The following is an 18,357-nucleotide window of genomic DNA, read 5'->3' as shown; positions in this document are numbered from 1 at the left end:
TTGAGCTCTAAAGAATACTTGTTTGCTAGAGAGATGCCCAGAAGAATTAAACAAAAATGTGAGCTACACCCAGCTTCTTAACAAAGGCGCCCTGCTGTACAATGAGAGATTTGTACTTTCCAAACAAGAGCACTGTCTCAATAGTAGATGTTGTGAAATTACGTATGGAAGTTGGTAAAGCAAAAAAAGCGCATTCGTTGCAAGTGTTTGAACTTGTGCGCACCATATTACATAAACTAGCCGGTATTAGGGCTCCAGGAGAGTTGCGTGGTACACCGGAGTGGGAGGACAGCAGCACAGGACACTCTAAGCTTTTACAGAGGTCAAATGTGGGGTTTGGCAAGCATCAGTGTACTTTAAAGATGCTGAGGGCTCAATGAATCTTTCCACACTCCCTGCTGTAATTTCCTGGTACACTGGATTTCTCACCAACAGGAAGGAAACAGTCATCACAACAGGAAAGCATTACCTAAAACTTCAGAAGTTTATAAAGACATTTCTATGTAGGAGCAAGAGCTATTCATGTGTTGGCAATGGGCACGAGTCTGATTAAGAAATTATGAAAATAAGCAGCCTTAAATCCGGACTGGGATAATGCTTCCTCTTAATGGCAAGCGAGTGGTGTTCCGTGCAGGTGACATGGGCTTCTTAATACCAAAGACATTCAGGAAAAATTCGCAGCAGCTGCAAAGAGAAGGTGAGTCCTTAGACTCCCCCCTTCGCCCCTCTATTATATGGCACTAAATTTAGAGCGTCAGCCGAAAGTCTTGTTTTAAGGAAGATAAGTGAAGAATAATGTGCTGGGCTCTGTTAAGTGATTCAACTCTATCGCAAGTATATGGAAAAACAAATAAGGAATATTGCATAAAATAATGCATTTTTGATTTAAAGTAGTCACGGAAGGAATTGAGGGATGAACATATTTGTGCTTTAGAAGGAGCTTGATTCATACATGTGGCTTAAAGGCAGCCTGAGTTTTAAATAGAAAATCAGAATTGTTTTTCTTACTATCCTGGGAGATGTTGAAGTCTTGGCATGGGCAGATAAATCATAAAAATGTAGCTGAAAGTGTAAGGGAACTGTAGTCACAGAATAGAGCTTGCGGGATTTGGCCTGTTCATATCAATGAAATCATTTTCCTGAAAAATAAATGAGTAATGCTATTTGGATCTCATTCACAAATATCAGAAGTTGATGGGTTCCTTTGAAAGCTGTTTCTGTTGTATTCTTAACATTCTGAGTGACTTGACTTTCAGATTCCTTGAACTGATTGTGAGCATATTTGGAAGGGAAGCAGTAATCACAGAAGCATTAATATTGATTATTCTCCAGGGGCAAGAATGCCGAAACCTGAAAACAAAGCTTCCTCAGACCTTGCACCAGCTGCTGGGGGAGATGGCACTTGCTGGCTCTGCGGTGGTTAGTGAGGCTACGGGAATGTAGTCTGTCTCCTCTCCAGCCCTTCTCCATATCCATCTCCAGATCTGAGGTCCCCGATTACCAGAAACTGTGCCGCTTCTCTGGTTTCCTCTCCTCCCAGGCTGAAATCACGCTGGTCGCTCAGGAGCTGTTGTGAATGGCAGGGTATCTGCTAGGGAGCGGCATCATCTTCGTGTTTGGCCAACACCTGCCCTTTCATTAATTAGATCCGCTGGGCAGATCCCCCTCTGATCCACATGCTGCTTCTGAGGGTCAGGGCAGCCAGCCAGGACTGCTCCAAAAGCAGCTCTTTTCCTCCAGTAATCCCTGCCCCTTCACAGGGCAAGAGGGAAAAAAAGAGAAGCAAGGGAAGAGTCTTGCTACAGGGTCTATGAGGAAGGATGGGAGATAATTGGCAGCAGTCAAGGGCAGGGCAGCGAGAGCTGCTGGGCTAGGCGTGTCGTGGGATTGCTCAAGGAGCTCCATTAACAAGAAACAGTGGGAATGGGACAGAAGTAATTGCGGGGCAGCAGAAGGGTTGAAAACAGGCATTAGGAGCAGTCAAAAACAACTGCCTCCATGCATTTGGAAGAGTGAGCTTTGGGAAATGTCATACACATGTTGCAAATGGGAAGGGCAAAATGAATTCACCTGCCAAAACTCCTCTGTGATATTCAGGAGTCTGATGGTGGTGGGCTCAGTAAAGTGACTTTGGCCACAGAATTATTTCAACCTTTCTACAGATATGAGAACCACAGAAAAGTTTAAATAAAACTCTTCCTGCTATTTCAGGCTCTTGGAGGGCAAACTTTCAAGAAGGTTATGGCCACGTGAGTGGGATAAACACTGGTAGTCATATGATGGATCCTCTTGTATTAAGGTAAATTTCCAATAACTCTGGAAATTCTACCCAGTTTCTAACTCAGCATTATTTCTTCCCATAACAGTGACATTTTCCTGGAAATCTTTTCCTCTGGTCTTGAGATCCCTATCTCAAACAAGTCCATAATCTACCACAACCTAAAAATTCTTCATTTGTTTTCCCCGCTTTAGTTTAAAACTTGTCACAGGCTTCATTTGGCTACAAAGAGCAATGATACTTTTTAACTTTCTTTTGAAAATAAAAAAGGTGGATATGTGCATGCAAGACCACGTGTTGTTATTCCAGCAGCAGTATCGCTGTCCTTGCTCCCGTATCCCGCTGTCACACGCCACACCGTAATCAAGAATAAAGTGGTACTGTGCTGCAGTCTATGCTACCGGAGAGACAAATGCGAAATGCATTTCTTTGCCGTTGACTGGCGACGTGGCACCCTGCAAGAGCTCAGAAAACAGGTTGCTGTTTCCAGGCTCCTGCACATGGGGGCAGAACTGGATCTTCTATGAGAACGTGAATTCCATTTACAGCAAGCAAAGCCCCTGCTCTAAGCCGCACTCATGTAATATTTCTCCTTGCAGTTCAGCTAACTGATTGCTGCCTGCATATCTCCAATCTTTTATGCATAGAAGATATCACAGCCAAGGGTGTCTGGAATAATTTGACTGTCTGGGAGCCACGTACTAACAGCAAAAGCCTGAGGATCTGGCCCCACACATCCCAGTCCCTCCACGAGTCTCAGCTCTGCCTTGCTGCAATAGCTCTGACACAGCCAGCCCCCAAAAACAACGTCTCCAAGTAATTTTCTTTTAAAACATCATTTTATGTTTCTCCGCATCAAGAAAGAACATAGTAACAAACCGTTTATCCTGAATGAAGCCTCAGAGAGAAACTGCATTAACAGAAAGGTCTAGACTGGCCTGAGGTATATTTTGGCCAGCAACAAGTAGAACAATACACTAGAACAGAAGCAGTGATATAAAATAGAGCAAAACAAAATAACGACATGCAATGTGTTAATCAGGTTGTGGGGTAATTGAATGGCATTTCCTAAATTCACAAACATCAGATAATGACATAAAGTGCCGAGGTACTGCTTAAAGAATTGTACCATAAAATACCTCGGCAGGCAGACAATGTTTCCTGCCTTGAATTTCCTGGAGGGAGAGTTAGATTAGTAATGGTGAGAGGATTTTGTGTTGTTGTGGCAGGATTTTATTGAGCAGCAACAAAAAAACCATTTCCAATGAGATGTCCATAAAAGAGGACTGTCTTCCTCTCCATCCCGGGGAGCTGCCCCCCGGGGCAGGGGGTCTGGGGTGCTGCTGGGGTCCTGCTCCACCCTCAGTTACTCCTGAGGAATACCGCGGAACTGCATCAGGGGGAGGATTTGTCTCCATTCATTTCTACTCACAGTTTCCCCTCAAGTACCTGGTGGATTTTCCTGTTTAGCGGACATGGCCCCTGGAAGATGCTCTCTGAGGACCACTGGGATCTTGAGCGCGACTGGGAGCTCTGCTTGTCTCCAAGGCATCATGGCTCCTGGGGGCCATCCTCATCCTCTCTGCTGCTCCACAGGAAAGAAAACAAGTGCTGGAGCTGGTGTTCTCTTACCCCCGACTCCCTCGCGCAGTGGAGGGGGACAAGAAAGGGCATGAAGCCCCTGAGCCGCACACCCCCAGCACCGCCTCCCAGAGCCTCGATTTGTCTTGGTCCTAAGAAATGGCATCTGGCGCTGAAATGCCTTCCTGCACGCAGACCTCCCTCTCACAGGAGGGACATTCCAGCCCCAGGAAGGGAGTTGGCACTAAATGGTTGCAGAGAGTCATGTCTTTTGGAAATAAATTGTCTCCCTTCAGAGAGCTGCTCTCTCCAGTCTCTGGAAAGTGACACATTGTCACTTAAGATCATTAACTATTTGACTGTGAGACTGCTGCCTGTACAGCACGCCACACTGCCAACGCTTCGCTGTTAATGAATAATAAATTAACGCTATGACTCTGAGCCCTTCCTTTCATCAGCCGAGATTTCCAGAGGCCGAAGAATCTCAAAGGATCCTCTACAAGCGACAGGCGATGTAATTACCTACAAGCAGCAGCTAAGTGGTGGGCGAGGTGCAGAAACGGGCTGTGGTAACGATTACTAGCAGTCCTCCAAACATCAGGTCTGTTAGGACTGACTGCCCACTGCTTTTTCTGCAATACCCCGCACCGATGAACGTTGCAAACAAGAAAGTGGGCAGCCAGGTATCTGCCTGCCTAGAGATAACACCCTGTCCTGTTGCTCTGGGAGGCAGAGCGGATTGCAAAAGGGCTTCTCCCACCTAAAGGTGTGTTTCCAGCCCTGCTTGCAAGGGGAAGAGATGGAGCTGGGAGCGGCCCTTCTTCACCACTTCTCTTGCGGGCATAAGAAATTGGGGCTAACCCTGGAAACAGAAACAGGGATGAGCAGCTCCCGGTGCCAACAAGACCCTCTGTGCCTCCATGACTTTTGCAGAGCAGCCACAAAATACCCCCAACTGCAACAGTCTGGGGACCGCCTCAAATTATGTGTATGTATGTTCAGGCTTGCTCGGGGTCTCTTCATGCCACCCAAGTCCACCACACCGTAATGCAGGCGTGAGGCAGCAGGTATTTGACAGCAGCGGTTAGGGAGGCAGACAGTTCCTCTCATCCAAGCAAAGAGCGTCTGTCCGAGATGCCCCTAGTGGAATAAATCGATTGGAGCATTGCACCAGGCTGCATCTCCAGTCCTGCTTTTCTTTTGGAAAGCTGGATGAAGGCAGATGCCCTCAAGATCTACCCAGTGCCTTTGCGGTTGGGGTTGATTTCTGTGTAGCTCAGAACAATGTATTCCCTCCCTCTCCCTGTAATTTGCCCATTAACACCCGCACCCCAGGGTTGTTGCAGTGATGTGATCATGCAACATCTTAGGTAAAAACAGAATCATAGAATCACAGAATACCAGGTTGGAAGGGACCTCAAGGATCATCTGGTCCAACCTTTCTAGGCAAGAGCACAGTCTAGATGGGATGGCCCAGCACCCTGTCCAGCTGAGTCTTAAAAGTGTCCAGTGTAACAGAGAATGAGACATATTATTAAAGCAAGACATAAATGCTGATGGCTTTTTTTTATTAAGCAGAGGTTTCAAGATTCATCAGGAGCTTTCAAGGTTCAGGACAAGGCTTTAGGGGAGTATCTGTCATGGGGAACTTCGCCAGGGAGGATTTCTTTTTCTGAGCTGAAGCCTGTCGAGAAGTTAACACGGTTTAACGTATCTCAAGCGAAGAGTCCGACCGCTTCTCCTGCGGAGAAAGAAATCAGTACCTCAGAGACAGAACATCTGGGCTTTTACTGTTTGTCTCTCCCTCTGGTGAAGGATACATCATAGAGGAACTTAAACAAAACAGAAAACTTCTGAACACTATTCCAGCTATTTCCTTTTGTTATTAACATTCAAAGACAAGCTAAAGACTTAATTTAAAGGAAGAACAAATAGTCTGTAGGAAATAAACTCTGTTTGCTGGAAGTTAGTTCTTCAGCAAATTACTTAGGAGGGAACTGAAGAACTCCACTAAATGTTACCTCTTTATACCTGAAAGAAAGGAATTCCTGGCAAATTCTCCCAATAAAAACTAATCCCTGCCAGTAAGAAAGAGAACAGGTAAACACAAAATTAAAGAACTTTACTTCTCCAACCAGTCTCCAAGCCTGATTAGTTAGTTTAAGCTAAGTTAGTTCACCATTTAGTTAGTGAAGAGATTTATTTTCATACATACAGGAATGCATTGCAGAATAAGCATTTATTGTCATATGTTACACCGTCAGACCCGCAGTGTGGGACGTACTCCATCGTACAGATATTGCTGGGTACCCTGTAGTTACTGCAGTAGTCCTGTAGATAGATGCAATCTATGTTCACAATAAAGCTCTCAACAACAGCTATGTAAGAAAGGTGATATTAGGAGAACCCCCCACACCCCGAGCTCCCCCCAGGACTGGCCAGAAGCAGATGCTGAGAAAAAGCCCAGGGACAGGGCAGGAGTGCAGTGGTACATTGCTTCCAGCAACGCAGAGCCTGTGTAACCGTCGTAAACGCTGCTGCAATAACTTTGAAAATAACTTGGACACAAACTGAATACTGCACTACTTGTTGAAACTATCATCAGATGAAAATGGCAATTTCACCCAATAATATCTGTGGCAAATGTTGTTCAGACAGCTGGATGACTCAGGGTTTTCAAACGCTCGATCACAATGTGATTAGTAAGGATTTATACAGAAACTGCTTTAAGGAAAGGAATGATGGCAAATAGAAAGATCTGTCCCTTACCTCCTGTGCATCAGTATCTGGAAAAAAATAAAAAAGAAGGAAATATGAACCAAAAGCAATTCATGGGTTCTGTTAGAGTTAAAAATCTGTGACTGCGTGCCCCGAATACGCAACTTTCAATTCACTGTTTGTTAGCAAATTACTTCGTAGATAAAAGGAATTTCAGGCAAAATTTTGTGCCATATCGTATGTTTACAACATTGACTCTGCAGCATAATTTTTTTAATGAGGGTTACAGCCAAGATGGAAAAGGGTGTACAAAATGAAAGAGGAGGAAGGCATTTTCCATGGTTCAAAGGATGGAACAGGACGTACCCAAAGCTAAGCAAGTTATTGAGGCAAACAGGGTCATAAAGCTAGCAAGCACACAGAGGCAGCGTCTTATATGCATTGCCACAATAGTTCTTAAATAAGAGGAGTATTTAGTGAGATGTAACTTCTATAAAGCTTCTACAACTGTTCAGCTCTCAAATTGCATCTCAGTTCAGGATGACTACAAGAAATGTTCACTTTCATTCAGTAAAATAATTTGTGTTTCTGCAACATTTCAGAGGTTAAATACTGGATGTCTGAGTCTCCGGGTTGTACCACGTACATGTCACTTCTTTCATTATGCATAAACTAGCGCTGAGAGTAGAGCTGTTCCCACAGTTGTTCTTACCCACTCAGTTCTGTTGCTAAAATATTACCCCATAAGTGATAGTCTTTGATGTCAAGTCTTTTCAACACTATCTTTCTAGGAGTAAATAAGTCCTTGTAGAATGAAGATCTTTCCAGTCTGAGGATGTTTTTTGTGGTTTTAGAGACAACCAGCGCTTACTCAAAGGCAGAGCAGGAGGCAGTGAAGCTACTCACCTGGGATGCAGCAAAGGGCTAGAGCAAAGAGCAGCAGCACGCCTGCCGTCTTCATGGTGGCTGAAGCGTCTGCGTGCAGCAGAGCGTGTGTTTCGCTCAGTAGATGTAGCCTTGATTCTGCCCTCAGGCGGTAACCGTGCTTATATGTACGTGTGCGTGTGTGTGTGTGTGTGTGTGTTTGTGCGCATTCATAGTTGACTTATTAACGCTTGTTCTGAAGTAACATTCCCAGTCTCTGTCAGGGTGGCAATCTCGACAGAGATAAGCCAGGGTGCTGGTTTTGGCTGGGGCAGAGTTATTCTTCACTGTAGCTAGTCTGGAACTATGTTTTGGATTTGTGCTGAGAACAGTGTTGATAATGTAGGGATGTTTTCGTTACTGCTGAGCAGTGCTGACACAGAGTCAAGGCCTTTTCTGCCTCTCACCCCACCCCACCAGCGAGCAGGCTGGGGGGCACAAGGAGCTGGGAGGGGACACAGCTGGGACAGCTGACCCCAACCGCCCCAAAGGGATATCCCACACCATACGACATCGTGCTCAGCATATAAAGCTGGGGGAAGAAGGAGGAAGGGGGGGGCATTCGGAGTGATGGCGTTTGTCTTCCCAAGTAACTGTTAGGCGTGATGGAGCCCTGCTTTCCTGGAGGTGGCTGAACACCTGCCTGCCCATGGGAAGCAGTGAATGAATTCCTCGGTTTGCCTTGCTTGCATGCATGGTTTTTGCTTCACTTATTAAACTGTCTTTATCTCAACCCATGAGTTTTCTCACTTTTACCCTTCCAATTCTCTCCCCTATCCTGCCGGTGGGGGGGAGTGGAGAGCAAACAGCTGGGTGGTGCTTAGTTGCCAGCTGGGGTTAAACCACAACTGTTGAAGAATGCTGCTTCATCAACAGGGCTCACAAGAAGATTAAATATGTTAGATGCACCCTCTGTGTCATTATTTCAAGTGAAATACATGACAGGTTCGTTCTGAAGGACCATGGAAAATTCCTGCAGGTAAAAGAGCAACTGTGCAAACCAAAGCAGCAACTGCTGCCTGATTTTCTGTGTGCACCTATCAGCGCATATTGACGTGCAGTGCTTTTTCACAAGCAAAACGTTGAATGAACCACTACCAGAGCGGAAAGTCTCTACTATTATTTTCACGTTCATCCCAGTAGAGCATCATTAAGTTATAGTGAAACCAGGAAAGCAGTGAACTGGGAAGGCAAGCAAGAGGGTGTCCCAGACACTGAAGGGAGTCCTTGGACCGGACAAGAGATAGAGCAACTTTTATGGGCATATGCAAAGAATTTACAATTGTTATTTCCCCCAAAAGCCGTTAGCATTGTGGGTTAGATTTGCAGTAATGGACTGATAGTCTGACGATGACAGAATGATGTGAGACCCTAGCCTGGATCCTAGAAAAGTTGAACCTAATCTGGAAATCACCACTTCATCCATCTGCCCATCTTAACATAAATCCTTTGTTTTACCACCAAAGCATCACTTTTTTGAATGGCCTCATTCCATCAAGGAAAACAAGCATCCCCCTCTCTTTGGCTCCCAGAAGAAATGCATGTAGGAGATATTACTTTTTAGAAGGCATATGCCCAATTTATTTGTGTTTCTCTTGTGTGGATCAAGAAACCACCAATTCAATACTCCAACAAAGGACAAAAGCAAAATAAATTTCATGGACAATACGCCAATGACAGGTCGCACTCTCAGAAAACAGGATACTTTGTCCTTGGGTTGTGAAACACTGCTGAAATATTCCTTGGGCTGGCAAAGAGTATTATGTTATTAAAGACTAAGAGAGAAGAGAAGTAGGCAGGAGTAGGAACCATCCCTAGGAGGGCATTTATCTTAAAATGCTTGGAGGTTGTTAAAGGATGATTTGAAGATGAGAAAAACCTAGAACTAAGTCACTTGGAGGACCTAGAGAAATATGGGCTTTGCTAACAGGCTGCCCTTGCAGAGTGCTACGCTGCAGGCGAGGACTGTGCTCAGGAGGCCATGGATCAGCTCTTGCTGCAGACACCACCACAGTCTGAACGGGTTTGCTGACGATGCTTGCACAGGGAAAGTGCACCAGAAATGCCTTGGGAGAGATCAGCTAGCATCATCGCTTCAGAGCAGTGTTTCAGCCCTTTACAGTGTCAAATGTCTGAAAGGGTCTGAACACTACTGTAGTCTCACTATCATTTATGTGCAGTCACACAGCTCTGAGGTTTATGCATCTGTATTTAATTTTCTGCCTTTTATGAGAGGGAGGGGAGCAAGACGTTGTTCTTATTATATCCCAGAGCTATGAGCACATAACCTATTCAGCCTGGCATCATCATTCAACAAATCAAAAGAAAATGTTTCATGAGACAACACATGAAACAAGACAAAGAAATGTTGCTGATTTAGTTTATTGAGAAAGAAAATCAGGAGTGAGCTGAGTTCTCCAGAGGGCGAGATGAACTGAGGTGAGATCTTTGGCTGGGTTTTGCCAGTGGGGATCCTGTGGTGAATTCTCTCAGCACTGATACTCAGCATTTTCCAAAATGGCTTAAAGTGAGAGTCCCATTGCTGTCCCTGAAAGTGAGGAGAGGAAAAAATGGATTAGACACAGAGTCCTGCCTGCTATAATCTGTCCTTTTCCTTGGCTCCTAGAGAAGGCATCAGGCAGGATCCTGCCCCAGAGCCAAAGAACAGGCAGGCTCAGAGACCCCTTAGCTATTCAGAGATGGGTGAAAAGATTTAACCCATTCTTAAGAATGAAAATATTTTTGGGAACGATAACAAAACTCCAAATTTAATTTTCTTTGCAACATGCAAGAAAAACTCCATTAAGTTTAATGATCTTCAAACCATTCACACTAACAAACCAGACATAGCTCTTTGTATGCTCTAATGAAAAAAAATGAATGGTTGGCATGGTGGCTGGTATTCTCTCCTGCCCCAAATCCCTGATCAACACTGGTCAGCAAACAAGAAAGTGGCAACTGTGCAAACTTGCAGCTGTAGGAGGCAACAGATAACACAAATGCGATCCGTGTTTGTACATACACGACTGCATTGCAGAAGTCACACTTATTGCTGTATGTTTTGCTGTCAGAGCCACAGAGAGGCAGGTACTCAAGCGTGCAGACAGGTTTAGGGTAGTCACTGCAGTCAACCTGCAAAGAAAAAAAAGTGTAATGTTGAAAATATGAAGGAGTCAGAAGCAGAAGGTCTTGAACCCCTAGCTACAGCTGCAGTGCTGATGATAATGATCTAACTAAAAGTAATTAAATTCCTTGCACATTCTGATCTAAACTGAGGTGTCAGTTTTCTCCCATGCCAGAAGAATTTCATAATATAAAAATAGATCATAATTTCCTGTTTGAAGAGATGTATATCATAACCTGACCACAGCATTTCTAAGCAGCAGCAGTTCACTCGGTGAATGTGCCGTGCTCATGATCACATTGCACCATGTTCCCAACTTGGCCAGGAAATTAAATGGAAAAACACTGGTGTCTGGAGAAGTGTAGGTGCTGATGCCTGTATAAGGGTCCAGTATCTCTCCCGTAGTCTTAAAACAAGAAGATCAGCACTTAGCTAGACACCGGGAGGGTGGGATTTTGTTTCTTTGTGCAATGGGTGCTACACTTGCTGAGAGGTATCGTAGTGCAAAAAATGCCTGTGGGTCCGGGAAGAGGCTGAGGAATTTCATGGAGGAGGAGTCCATCGAGGCTTACTGACTGCACAGAAATCGCACCTAGCTGAGGTCCATCACCTGAAAACAGCTGGAGGCTGGAAGAGTAGAAGTCCCATACATACTCACTCTACTCTTACTCTCTCCTGCACAATCCTTACGACCCCTGCTAAGAGCAGGCTCTGCATCAAGCCATCATAGGCTTGATGGACCATTGGTCTGACCCCAAAATCCATTCTCTCTTCTTATTCTCAGTTCTGCCCTGATGGATTATTTCTGTTACTACTCTTTTACTGATCCCTTCTTATGCAGTCACCCTCTTCCTTTTCTGATGTATGGATACATCAGATACATGGATACATGTATTACATATGGAGAAAGCAAAATCTTCCCTGTGCTGAAGCACAGCAGCAGTTACCCTCCTGTAGGATGCTGCTGGTCTGGGGGCTGCTGCAGACACTGGCAGTGCTTCCCCTGACATCAGTTGGGCTGAAATCCCATCCCTCATCACACAGTTCACTTACTGTAGCAATTTCCTTCTTACATGCACCGTCATACTTCTTGCCAACACTGGTTCCAGGCTCTCTGGGAAGGGAAGACACCCGCGTTAGGGAGCTCTGTGAGCAACCTGCTCTGCTGAACCCCACGTCCCAGCAATGCTGATCAGCCTCAGGTACAACATACAGGATACAGGAGACGTCCAGCTTAGGCTGTGTCGACATGGGTCTAGATACCAGCTCAGGTGGTGCCACAGCCTGCTGGAGTGCTGTTTTATAGCATGATGCGAAGGACAAGGGAGGGTCCAAGATGTTATGGTGAACTAGGAGCTAGGTTGTGTGACAATGTAGATGCACCTTAGGTTAGTTGCTGTCCTCTGCAAGGCAGCATCTGCCACATAGACCCTTTTAACTTAGTTAAGAGAAGCATTGTGTCCTGTGTTAGATCCCCACCCAGCCCTCTACTTCTGTCTCTAGATCAGAGGCATAGTTTTCCTCCTAATCACAAAGGAAAACAGGGTCTAGTTACCAGGGAAAGAGGAAGGTCGAAGTCTAAGCGCCTTACAGAAAAAGCCTTAGTAGGAGTCCTGATATTCAGAAAAGCAGCTGCCAGGAGTGCTAAGCACTCGTTGTCCCTCACAGGAGAGCTCTGCAGACGCAGTACTCACAGGTTATGGGCACATAGCAAGCACTCGTTGTCGTAGGTGACCCCATCGGTACCACAGACGGGGCTGAGGTCTTTGTTGCAGAGCAACACCGCTTTGCCTTCCTCGTTTGTCGTGTTGGGATATCTACTGCAGTCCACCTGTTGAGGGAACACAAAACAAAGCGCTGGTGAAGTCTTGCTTAAAGGAAGCAAGTAGATCTGGCGAGTGTGTGTGTTTGGCCACCTAGGATACCACCACAGCAGGAAAAATGCTTTTTTGTGTGTCACTATGATAACAGTTCACTTGATGACCAATGCAAGATTCTGACATCTCATATGTCCTCTTATTTAGTGTTTGAATTGTTTCTTGGGGGAGTCAATAAGCAGCTTTGGCCACTCAGAAGCAGGACAAGCCCCTTGTTTTGCCCTTAGTTTCACTTACGGAGACAACTTCCTTGCATTCTCCATCATGGTCTTTGCTGATATTGGTTCCATATTCTCTGGAGAGGGAAAAACAAATGTTAGGAAGTTTAGCAAAGACATCTTGCTACATCCTAGGTGCTGAAAATATGTAACTAATGCAAGGGAAAGCTGACTCTTTATCACTCAGGCTTCTATTTTATGAGAAGGTAGTGCCATCCTCCCTGTCCAGCTAGCACTGAGTGGCTGGCAGGGATGTGAAGACCCTGAGATCTTTAGAACCATTTTGGGCAGTTCAGAGCAGAGCATCTCTCCATCCTTTTGCTCTGCTTTCTTGTGATGAGACATGCCCTAGGGGTTGTCATCTGGTTGATCCTTGAGCTGGAAAAGAAAAACCTGAATAAATTACAGCAGCAAAAGAGAGACACGGCGACTAAAGCGATGTCTAGGCAACAGAGTGCCGCACAGTGATACCCAAGCTCATTTTGAAGGAATTGACACGAGTGACACATTACAGATCACTGTTTGTTGAAAAGTGGTGCTTCCAGGAGTCCTAAGCATTGCTGCCCGAGATCTCCTCTGCAGTACGTACATGTTGTAGGCACAGAGCAGGCACTCGTTGCTGTAGGTGACTCCATCAGTACCGCAGATGGGGCTGAGGATCTTGGTGCAGGACAACACCTCTTTGCCTTCCTCACTTGTGGTGTTGGAATACGCACTGCAGTCCACCTGCCAAAGGAACGTACGGCAACAGGGTGGGGAAGATATTTTACATTCACAGCTCTCATTTTGCAGGAGACAGTGACCAGACACAACCTGCAGTGCGTTTTTCACAGCCACAGCACAAACTTGTGCTGGTGTGTCAATCTGGTAACTGGTGAATCCTGCCTGCAGAGACCTCCACACACAGCAGGAGAGGAGGAGGAGGAGGAGGAGGAGAGGGCTACAGCCATGCAGCCCCCAGATGGGGTAAATCCGTGGTGGTCTCTCGCTTGGCATCATTTTGCAAAGGCTATCCACTGGTCCCTCATTCTTATATTCTTGTGGCCCCTCCAGTGCATTTCTGTTATTACTCTTTCATTCTCAACACACTGATCGTGTTTTTTTCAGAGGAGCAAGACTAGTGATGAGGTGTGTGTGTAAGCTGGAGTTTCTCATAGTATTTTACTCTTTCAGTACGTTGCCTTTGGGTAGGTTCTGATACTACAGTCTATTGCTATCAGTTTAGAGCCAGTCGTATATGACCAGCTTAAAGCTTAGACCAGTTTAAAGCTGCTGAAAAATTAATTCATCCAAAAATTTTGTATCATTACTACTACTACATTATTAACATAGAGCATAGATGTAGAGCTAAAAAAAGTATAATTTAATGTTTCACACTGTGGAATCTGATTACAATGACACGAATTTCACACTAAGTGAAAAACAGCTAAGCATCTGCAGGCCTGAGCTTTTTCCCGTTCCTTTGGTTATGTCTTTACCAGGCCACACACTTGAGAAAAGTGACAGAAAGAAATCTTCCACTCACCTCAACCCCAAAGGCAGCATCTGGAAAACAAGAGAGGCAGAAAGTGTGAAACAAAGCCAATATGACAAGACCTCAGTTAAAGCTGGAAATCTGGATGTAAAATTCCTATACGCAGGACCAAACTGAATGATTTCCAGTTTTTTTCCCATAGAAAAAAATATTTTCTATGTCGATAATAGTGTTGCTTATTGCTGGGTGTGGTGAAACATGTTTTTGAATGGCTTTGTTCTTTTTATTTTGAGATAGGTAGACTTATTAATTGAAAGTAGAATAGCTTTTCCTTCCTTATCTTTTTACATATCCATTTTTCACCCTAAAGAACTGCTGTTACCTATCTGAAAAGAAACCTGAGTCAATACAGATACGTGCAAATGCAAATAGTCACCTACAGGATAAGCAAATACATACAGCATCTGTTGTCAGGAACATACATTTTAAAGAAGCTGAGGGTGAAAAAATAAATTCTCTTTGACTTTGTCATTTCATCAGATGCAAATATGCAGTGACAACATCAGTCTCCGGCTTGTTTTCATCTCTTGTTTCCCCATTAGCAACAAAAGCGTTGCAGGAAAGTTGCCAGGCTCCTGCAAAGAACTTGCTTGTGCCATTACAATGCTTTCGTGACTAGTTACCGGAGGCCTGACCACCTCGTTGTGGCCCTCTTTCAGATATTTATCCATTTGCTGTAATTGTACAACAAGTGTAAGCAGTGTAACAGTGTTAAAACAACAGTGTAAAAAGTGTAACAGCACTAGTTACCAGCACAGGACTCCACTTGTTTATATTTATGACAGACAACCAGCTACAACAGCATCCATTCAAGACTATTCTGAAATCTCCTCCTGCATCCTATGCGACGCCAACATACCGAGGCAGCCTAGCTCTTTGTAGAAGAAGATTTTCTCTCTTTGAAGCCACTATCTTATCCCTTTAAAGACAGCCAGGACTCAGACACGAAGCCTCTGCGGCCCCTTGAGAGTCACTCACCTGGGAAGCAGCAAAGCGCAATGGAGAGGAGCACAAAAACACCGGCCGTGGTCATGGTGGAAGTATTTCTTGAGTCTGCAGGCTGCCTGCTCCTGCTCTGCTCCCGAGATGGCCTCTCCAAGGCTGACTGCAAATATATACAAATGCAATGTCTAAACTGTTCAACTGTGACATAAAACAACCAGCAGAATCTGTCACCAGTACAATGAGGCTGGGAATATTTATTGAGGTCTTGACTTTCAGGTAATGGTCTGTATCTGCTAGGCAATTGATTTTGGCTGGACATCTGGTTAATAGCTTGAGACAAGTATCACATGTTCTCAGTGGTCAAAACCAAACAAACAGCCTTTGGGACAAAAGAAACCTCTTTAGGATTCTAGTAGAAATGTAAGGAGCACAAAATATTGAGGGGACCAAACAGCAGGTCCTTCATTCCTCTCTGCAGAGCAACATCTCCCATCAGGGAGCAGCTTAGGCAGAGCATGCAGGACTGCCCTGTTTGCAGATCAGGCTAAGGCTCTCTGCTTCCCTTTCTGGTTTTGGGTGGGGTTTTTTCTGCATTCCCAGGTATTCACCACTAGGTATGAACACGGGTCAGGTCTGGCTTTGCCATCAGCAGAACTGGTTAAGCTTTGTCAGGGGAGTCTGGCAGGACTGTGTCTAACCTGTGAAGCTAATGGTATTTAGCACTGGTTTGATAAAAGATACAGCTTCTTGACAGTTTCACTGCCTGCGTATAGAAGAGCTCAGTAGAAGGAAGACTTGAAAGCAGGTTAAATTCTGACAAGTGCCACTAAAAATGTCACTTGGACCATATCAGGAGGGAGCAGTTATTTACAGACCTAGTCACAGTTAAACACACAGACTGATTCAAAGTGTTCCGCCAAGCCATCTTAAGAACAAAGGACACTGAAGGTTTGGGAACCTATTTACATAGCACCAACTATGCTTGGAAGTACAGTAGGTCCTTTCCCCCTACAGATATTTTAGAAAACGATACTTAAAACACAGAGCCTGTCCCAGTTTTCCTGTCTGTCTCGCACCTCCAGCCTTCGTGCCATCTCCAAATTTTTCCTTCCTAGGAGGAGGTCTGGACCTCTTCTCTTTCAGTAGGTCTAATTTTGTATGAACGGGTTCTGTCTTTAACCTCAGTTCCTCACTGTGATCCCTTTCACAGGTCCGAAATGGCAAATATACCTGGGGTTTTTTGGTCGTGGGAGCTAAGCATTGTGCTTAGGATAGACCTCAGCACCATGGGAGCTGCAGAGCAAATGATGCTTTACAGGTGCTCCCTCAAACAAACAAGGCACCACCCATTAATCAAATGAAATTCAGCTGAAATCACTGAAAGTTAGCCCAAGCAATTGTGTTGGTGTTTGATACATCACAGTGGTCTAAAGGGTATACTTTGATCCTTAAATGTGTAAATTGTATCGTGCATCGTGGGCACTGGCATGTTATGAAGGCCACAGCATGGCTGTGTGGATGTACAGCTCACGTTTTTACCTAAAAGATATTAGTTTCTTCACAGGGAGAAGCATTAAAGTAATTATGCTGCTGGGTTTGTTTCCATAAGTTACAGGGAGCATGCATGAATATTTTAGACAGATTTGGCACATCCTCAAGATGCATTGCCCTAATGTGCCTTGTGGATGGCATCTCTGGAAGCCAGATACTTTTCCATGAGCATGTACAGGAGCACGCTGAGGCTGCTGTCACAGGCCACGCTTGTTGCCTTCATCAGTTCACACATACAGTCTCTGCACAGTTGGAGGGAGGTACATCTTTCTGGGTCAAATCTGAACTTTGTCACTGCCTTCTCCAGCCAGCAGCAAGACCTCTGTGAATCACCCTCACCAGCCTTCCCAGCCCCAACCTGGCAGCTTTTGACAGGTTGCCTCCTGCCTGGTGCCCACATGCTGCTGCTCCGGGCTGCTCCCTGCCCCGGACGGTGCTGTCCTCCAGGCAGGACCCACCTCTCTCCTGATGGGTGGAGAGCACCTTCCTGCCAAAGGCTGGCATGTGTTGCCCATATACACCACAGAAAATTTTTCCACTGCAACTGCAGTTTAGCACTAGGTCTGGCACTTACTGGCCCCGAGCAACCCAGATTTCCTCCAACCACCACAACGCCCATCTGATGTTCAGCAGATCCATTCCTTCACTCTCTTACCTACAGACCCTCTAGGGAGACTCAAGCCTGTGACAATTAATGGCTGGCTGGGGAACACCCGTCTCCCCTGAGCTGCTCAGGTACCCCCTCCAGGCAAGCCACAAAAATGACACCCAGAAATCAACAGGTTTCAGACTCATGCCCAGCCTCCAGCCAGCCAACGTCCACAGCCTCCCCACCCGGGCTTACAGCTCCAGATCATCCTGCCTCTGATAACAGCGTGGAAAAACCCCACAGCTGGCTAAGCTCGTGCTGTAGGACAAGTTGCTCAGTTCTTAACTACTCCTGGAAGAACAGTTAGAAAGAGGATTTGGTCTGCAATCCTGCCACTGATCTCGTGCTGTAATCCACTTCGCTACGGTCTTCTAATCCTCAAAGTCAGATGCAGCATATGGCTAATGACCATTTGGCTAAAGGAAAATCCTCCTGTGTGCAGAAGCCAGCATGAGGGCAGAGATCTGCAAGTAAGCAAAGGCAGTGCCACATCTTGGGGTACCACATGTTATGGTCCTGAGCACCAGAGGGTCTGCAGGCTGACACCAGGGCATGATTTGGCCATTATACAACATCTTCTCTCACTTACCCAAGGAATTTCTTCTTTTACATTTCCCATTACAGTTTTTGCCAGTATCGATTTCATATTCTCTGGAAGAATCAAAACTGATATTGGGAAATTTTCTTAGCGGATATGCGACTTCTCAGTGTAAGTAATACACTGATAAATGAATGACAAATTATTTAATACACTCTTCCAAACATCCCTAGGTTTTGTCACATTATTTAATTAACAAATAGCTGTTGTAAAAGTGGGAAATAACAATAATTAGTTATAGCTGTTTCATGAAATTGCCTCTAATCACTCCAAAATGCCTGCTAAATACAATTCAGACTGCAGTTTCTGTCTTTGTCTTTCTTTTGGCTGCAGTGTGGCCAATAAATATTTGTACTGAGC

At 45.1% G+C, this 18,357-nt stretch overlaps 2 protein-coding genes across 2 annotated transcripts; both read right to left on the bottom strand.

Moving 5' to 3' along the window:
- Positions 1-5,410: 5,410 nt before the first annotated feature.
- LOC104014268 (ovomucoid) lies at positions 5,411-7,573 on the bottom strand. The gene is made up of 4 exons (XM_087754004.1): positions 7,484-7,573; positions 6,629-6,645; positions 6,075-6,190; positions 5,411-5,600 (listed from the first exon to the last, which is right to left on the bottom strand). The coding sequence occupies exons 1-4, from the start codon at positions 7,536-7,538 to the stop codon at positions 5,555-5,557; spliced, it is 234 nt and encodes a 77-aa protein (XP_087610130.1). The 5' UTR covers positions 7,539-7,573; the 3' UTR covers positions 5,411-5,554.
- Positions 7,574-9,925: 2,352 nt separating this feature from the next.
- LOC104014237 (ovomucoid) lies at positions 9,926-16,366 on the bottom strand. Its single transcript, XM_009466858.2, has 9 exons — positions 16,276-16,366; positions 15,233-15,359; positions 14,246-14,265; positions 13,310-13,446; positions 12,740-12,797; positions 12,320-12,456; positions 11,679-11,739; positions 10,524-10,633; positions 9,926-10,049 (listed from the first exon to the last, which is right to left on the bottom strand). Exons 1-9 carry the CDS (start codon positions 16,291-16,293, stop codon positions 10,004-10,006), a joined length of 714 nt encoding a protein of 237 aa, XP_009465133.2. The 5' UTR covers positions 16,294-16,366; the 3' UTR covers positions 9,926-10,003.
- Positions 16,367-18,357: the final 1,991 nt, after the last annotated feature.

This window comes from Nipponia nippon, unplaced genomic scaffold, assembly GCF_047370975.1.
Source record: "Nipponia nippon isolate SJK-2023a ecotype South Korea unplaced genomic scaffold, ASM4737097v1 scaffold_17, whole genome shotgun sequence".
NCBI classification, from domain to species: domain Eukaryota; kingdom Metazoa; phylum Chordata; class Aves; order Pelecaniformes; family Threskiornithidae; genus Nipponia; species Nipponia nippon.
The sequence above is the reverse complement of the archived record's forward strand: the minus strand, read 5'-3'. Positions and strand labels throughout refer to the sequence as shown.

Bases quoted from the DNA above. Each gene is read 5' to 3' on its own strand.
- LOC104014237 (XM_009466858.2), bottom strand. The intron at 12,798-13,309 runs GTACGTACTGCA...TTCCCTCTCCAG, and splicing joins CTGCTCTGTGCCTACAACAT to AGAATATGGAACCAATATCA. The intron at 10,050-10,523 runs GTATGTACAAAC...CCTCACTTTCAG, and splicing joins GACTTCTGCAATGCAGTCGT to GGACAGCAATGGGACTCTCA.
- LOC104014268 (XM_087754004.1), bottom strand. From the start codon at position 7,538: ATGAAGACGGCAGGCGTGCTGCTGCTCTTTGCTCTAGCCCTTTGCTGC. The intron at 5,601-6,074 runs GTATGTATGAAA...CTTTCTCCGCAG, and splicing joins TTATTCTGCAATGCATTCCT to GAGAAGCGGTCGGACTCTTC.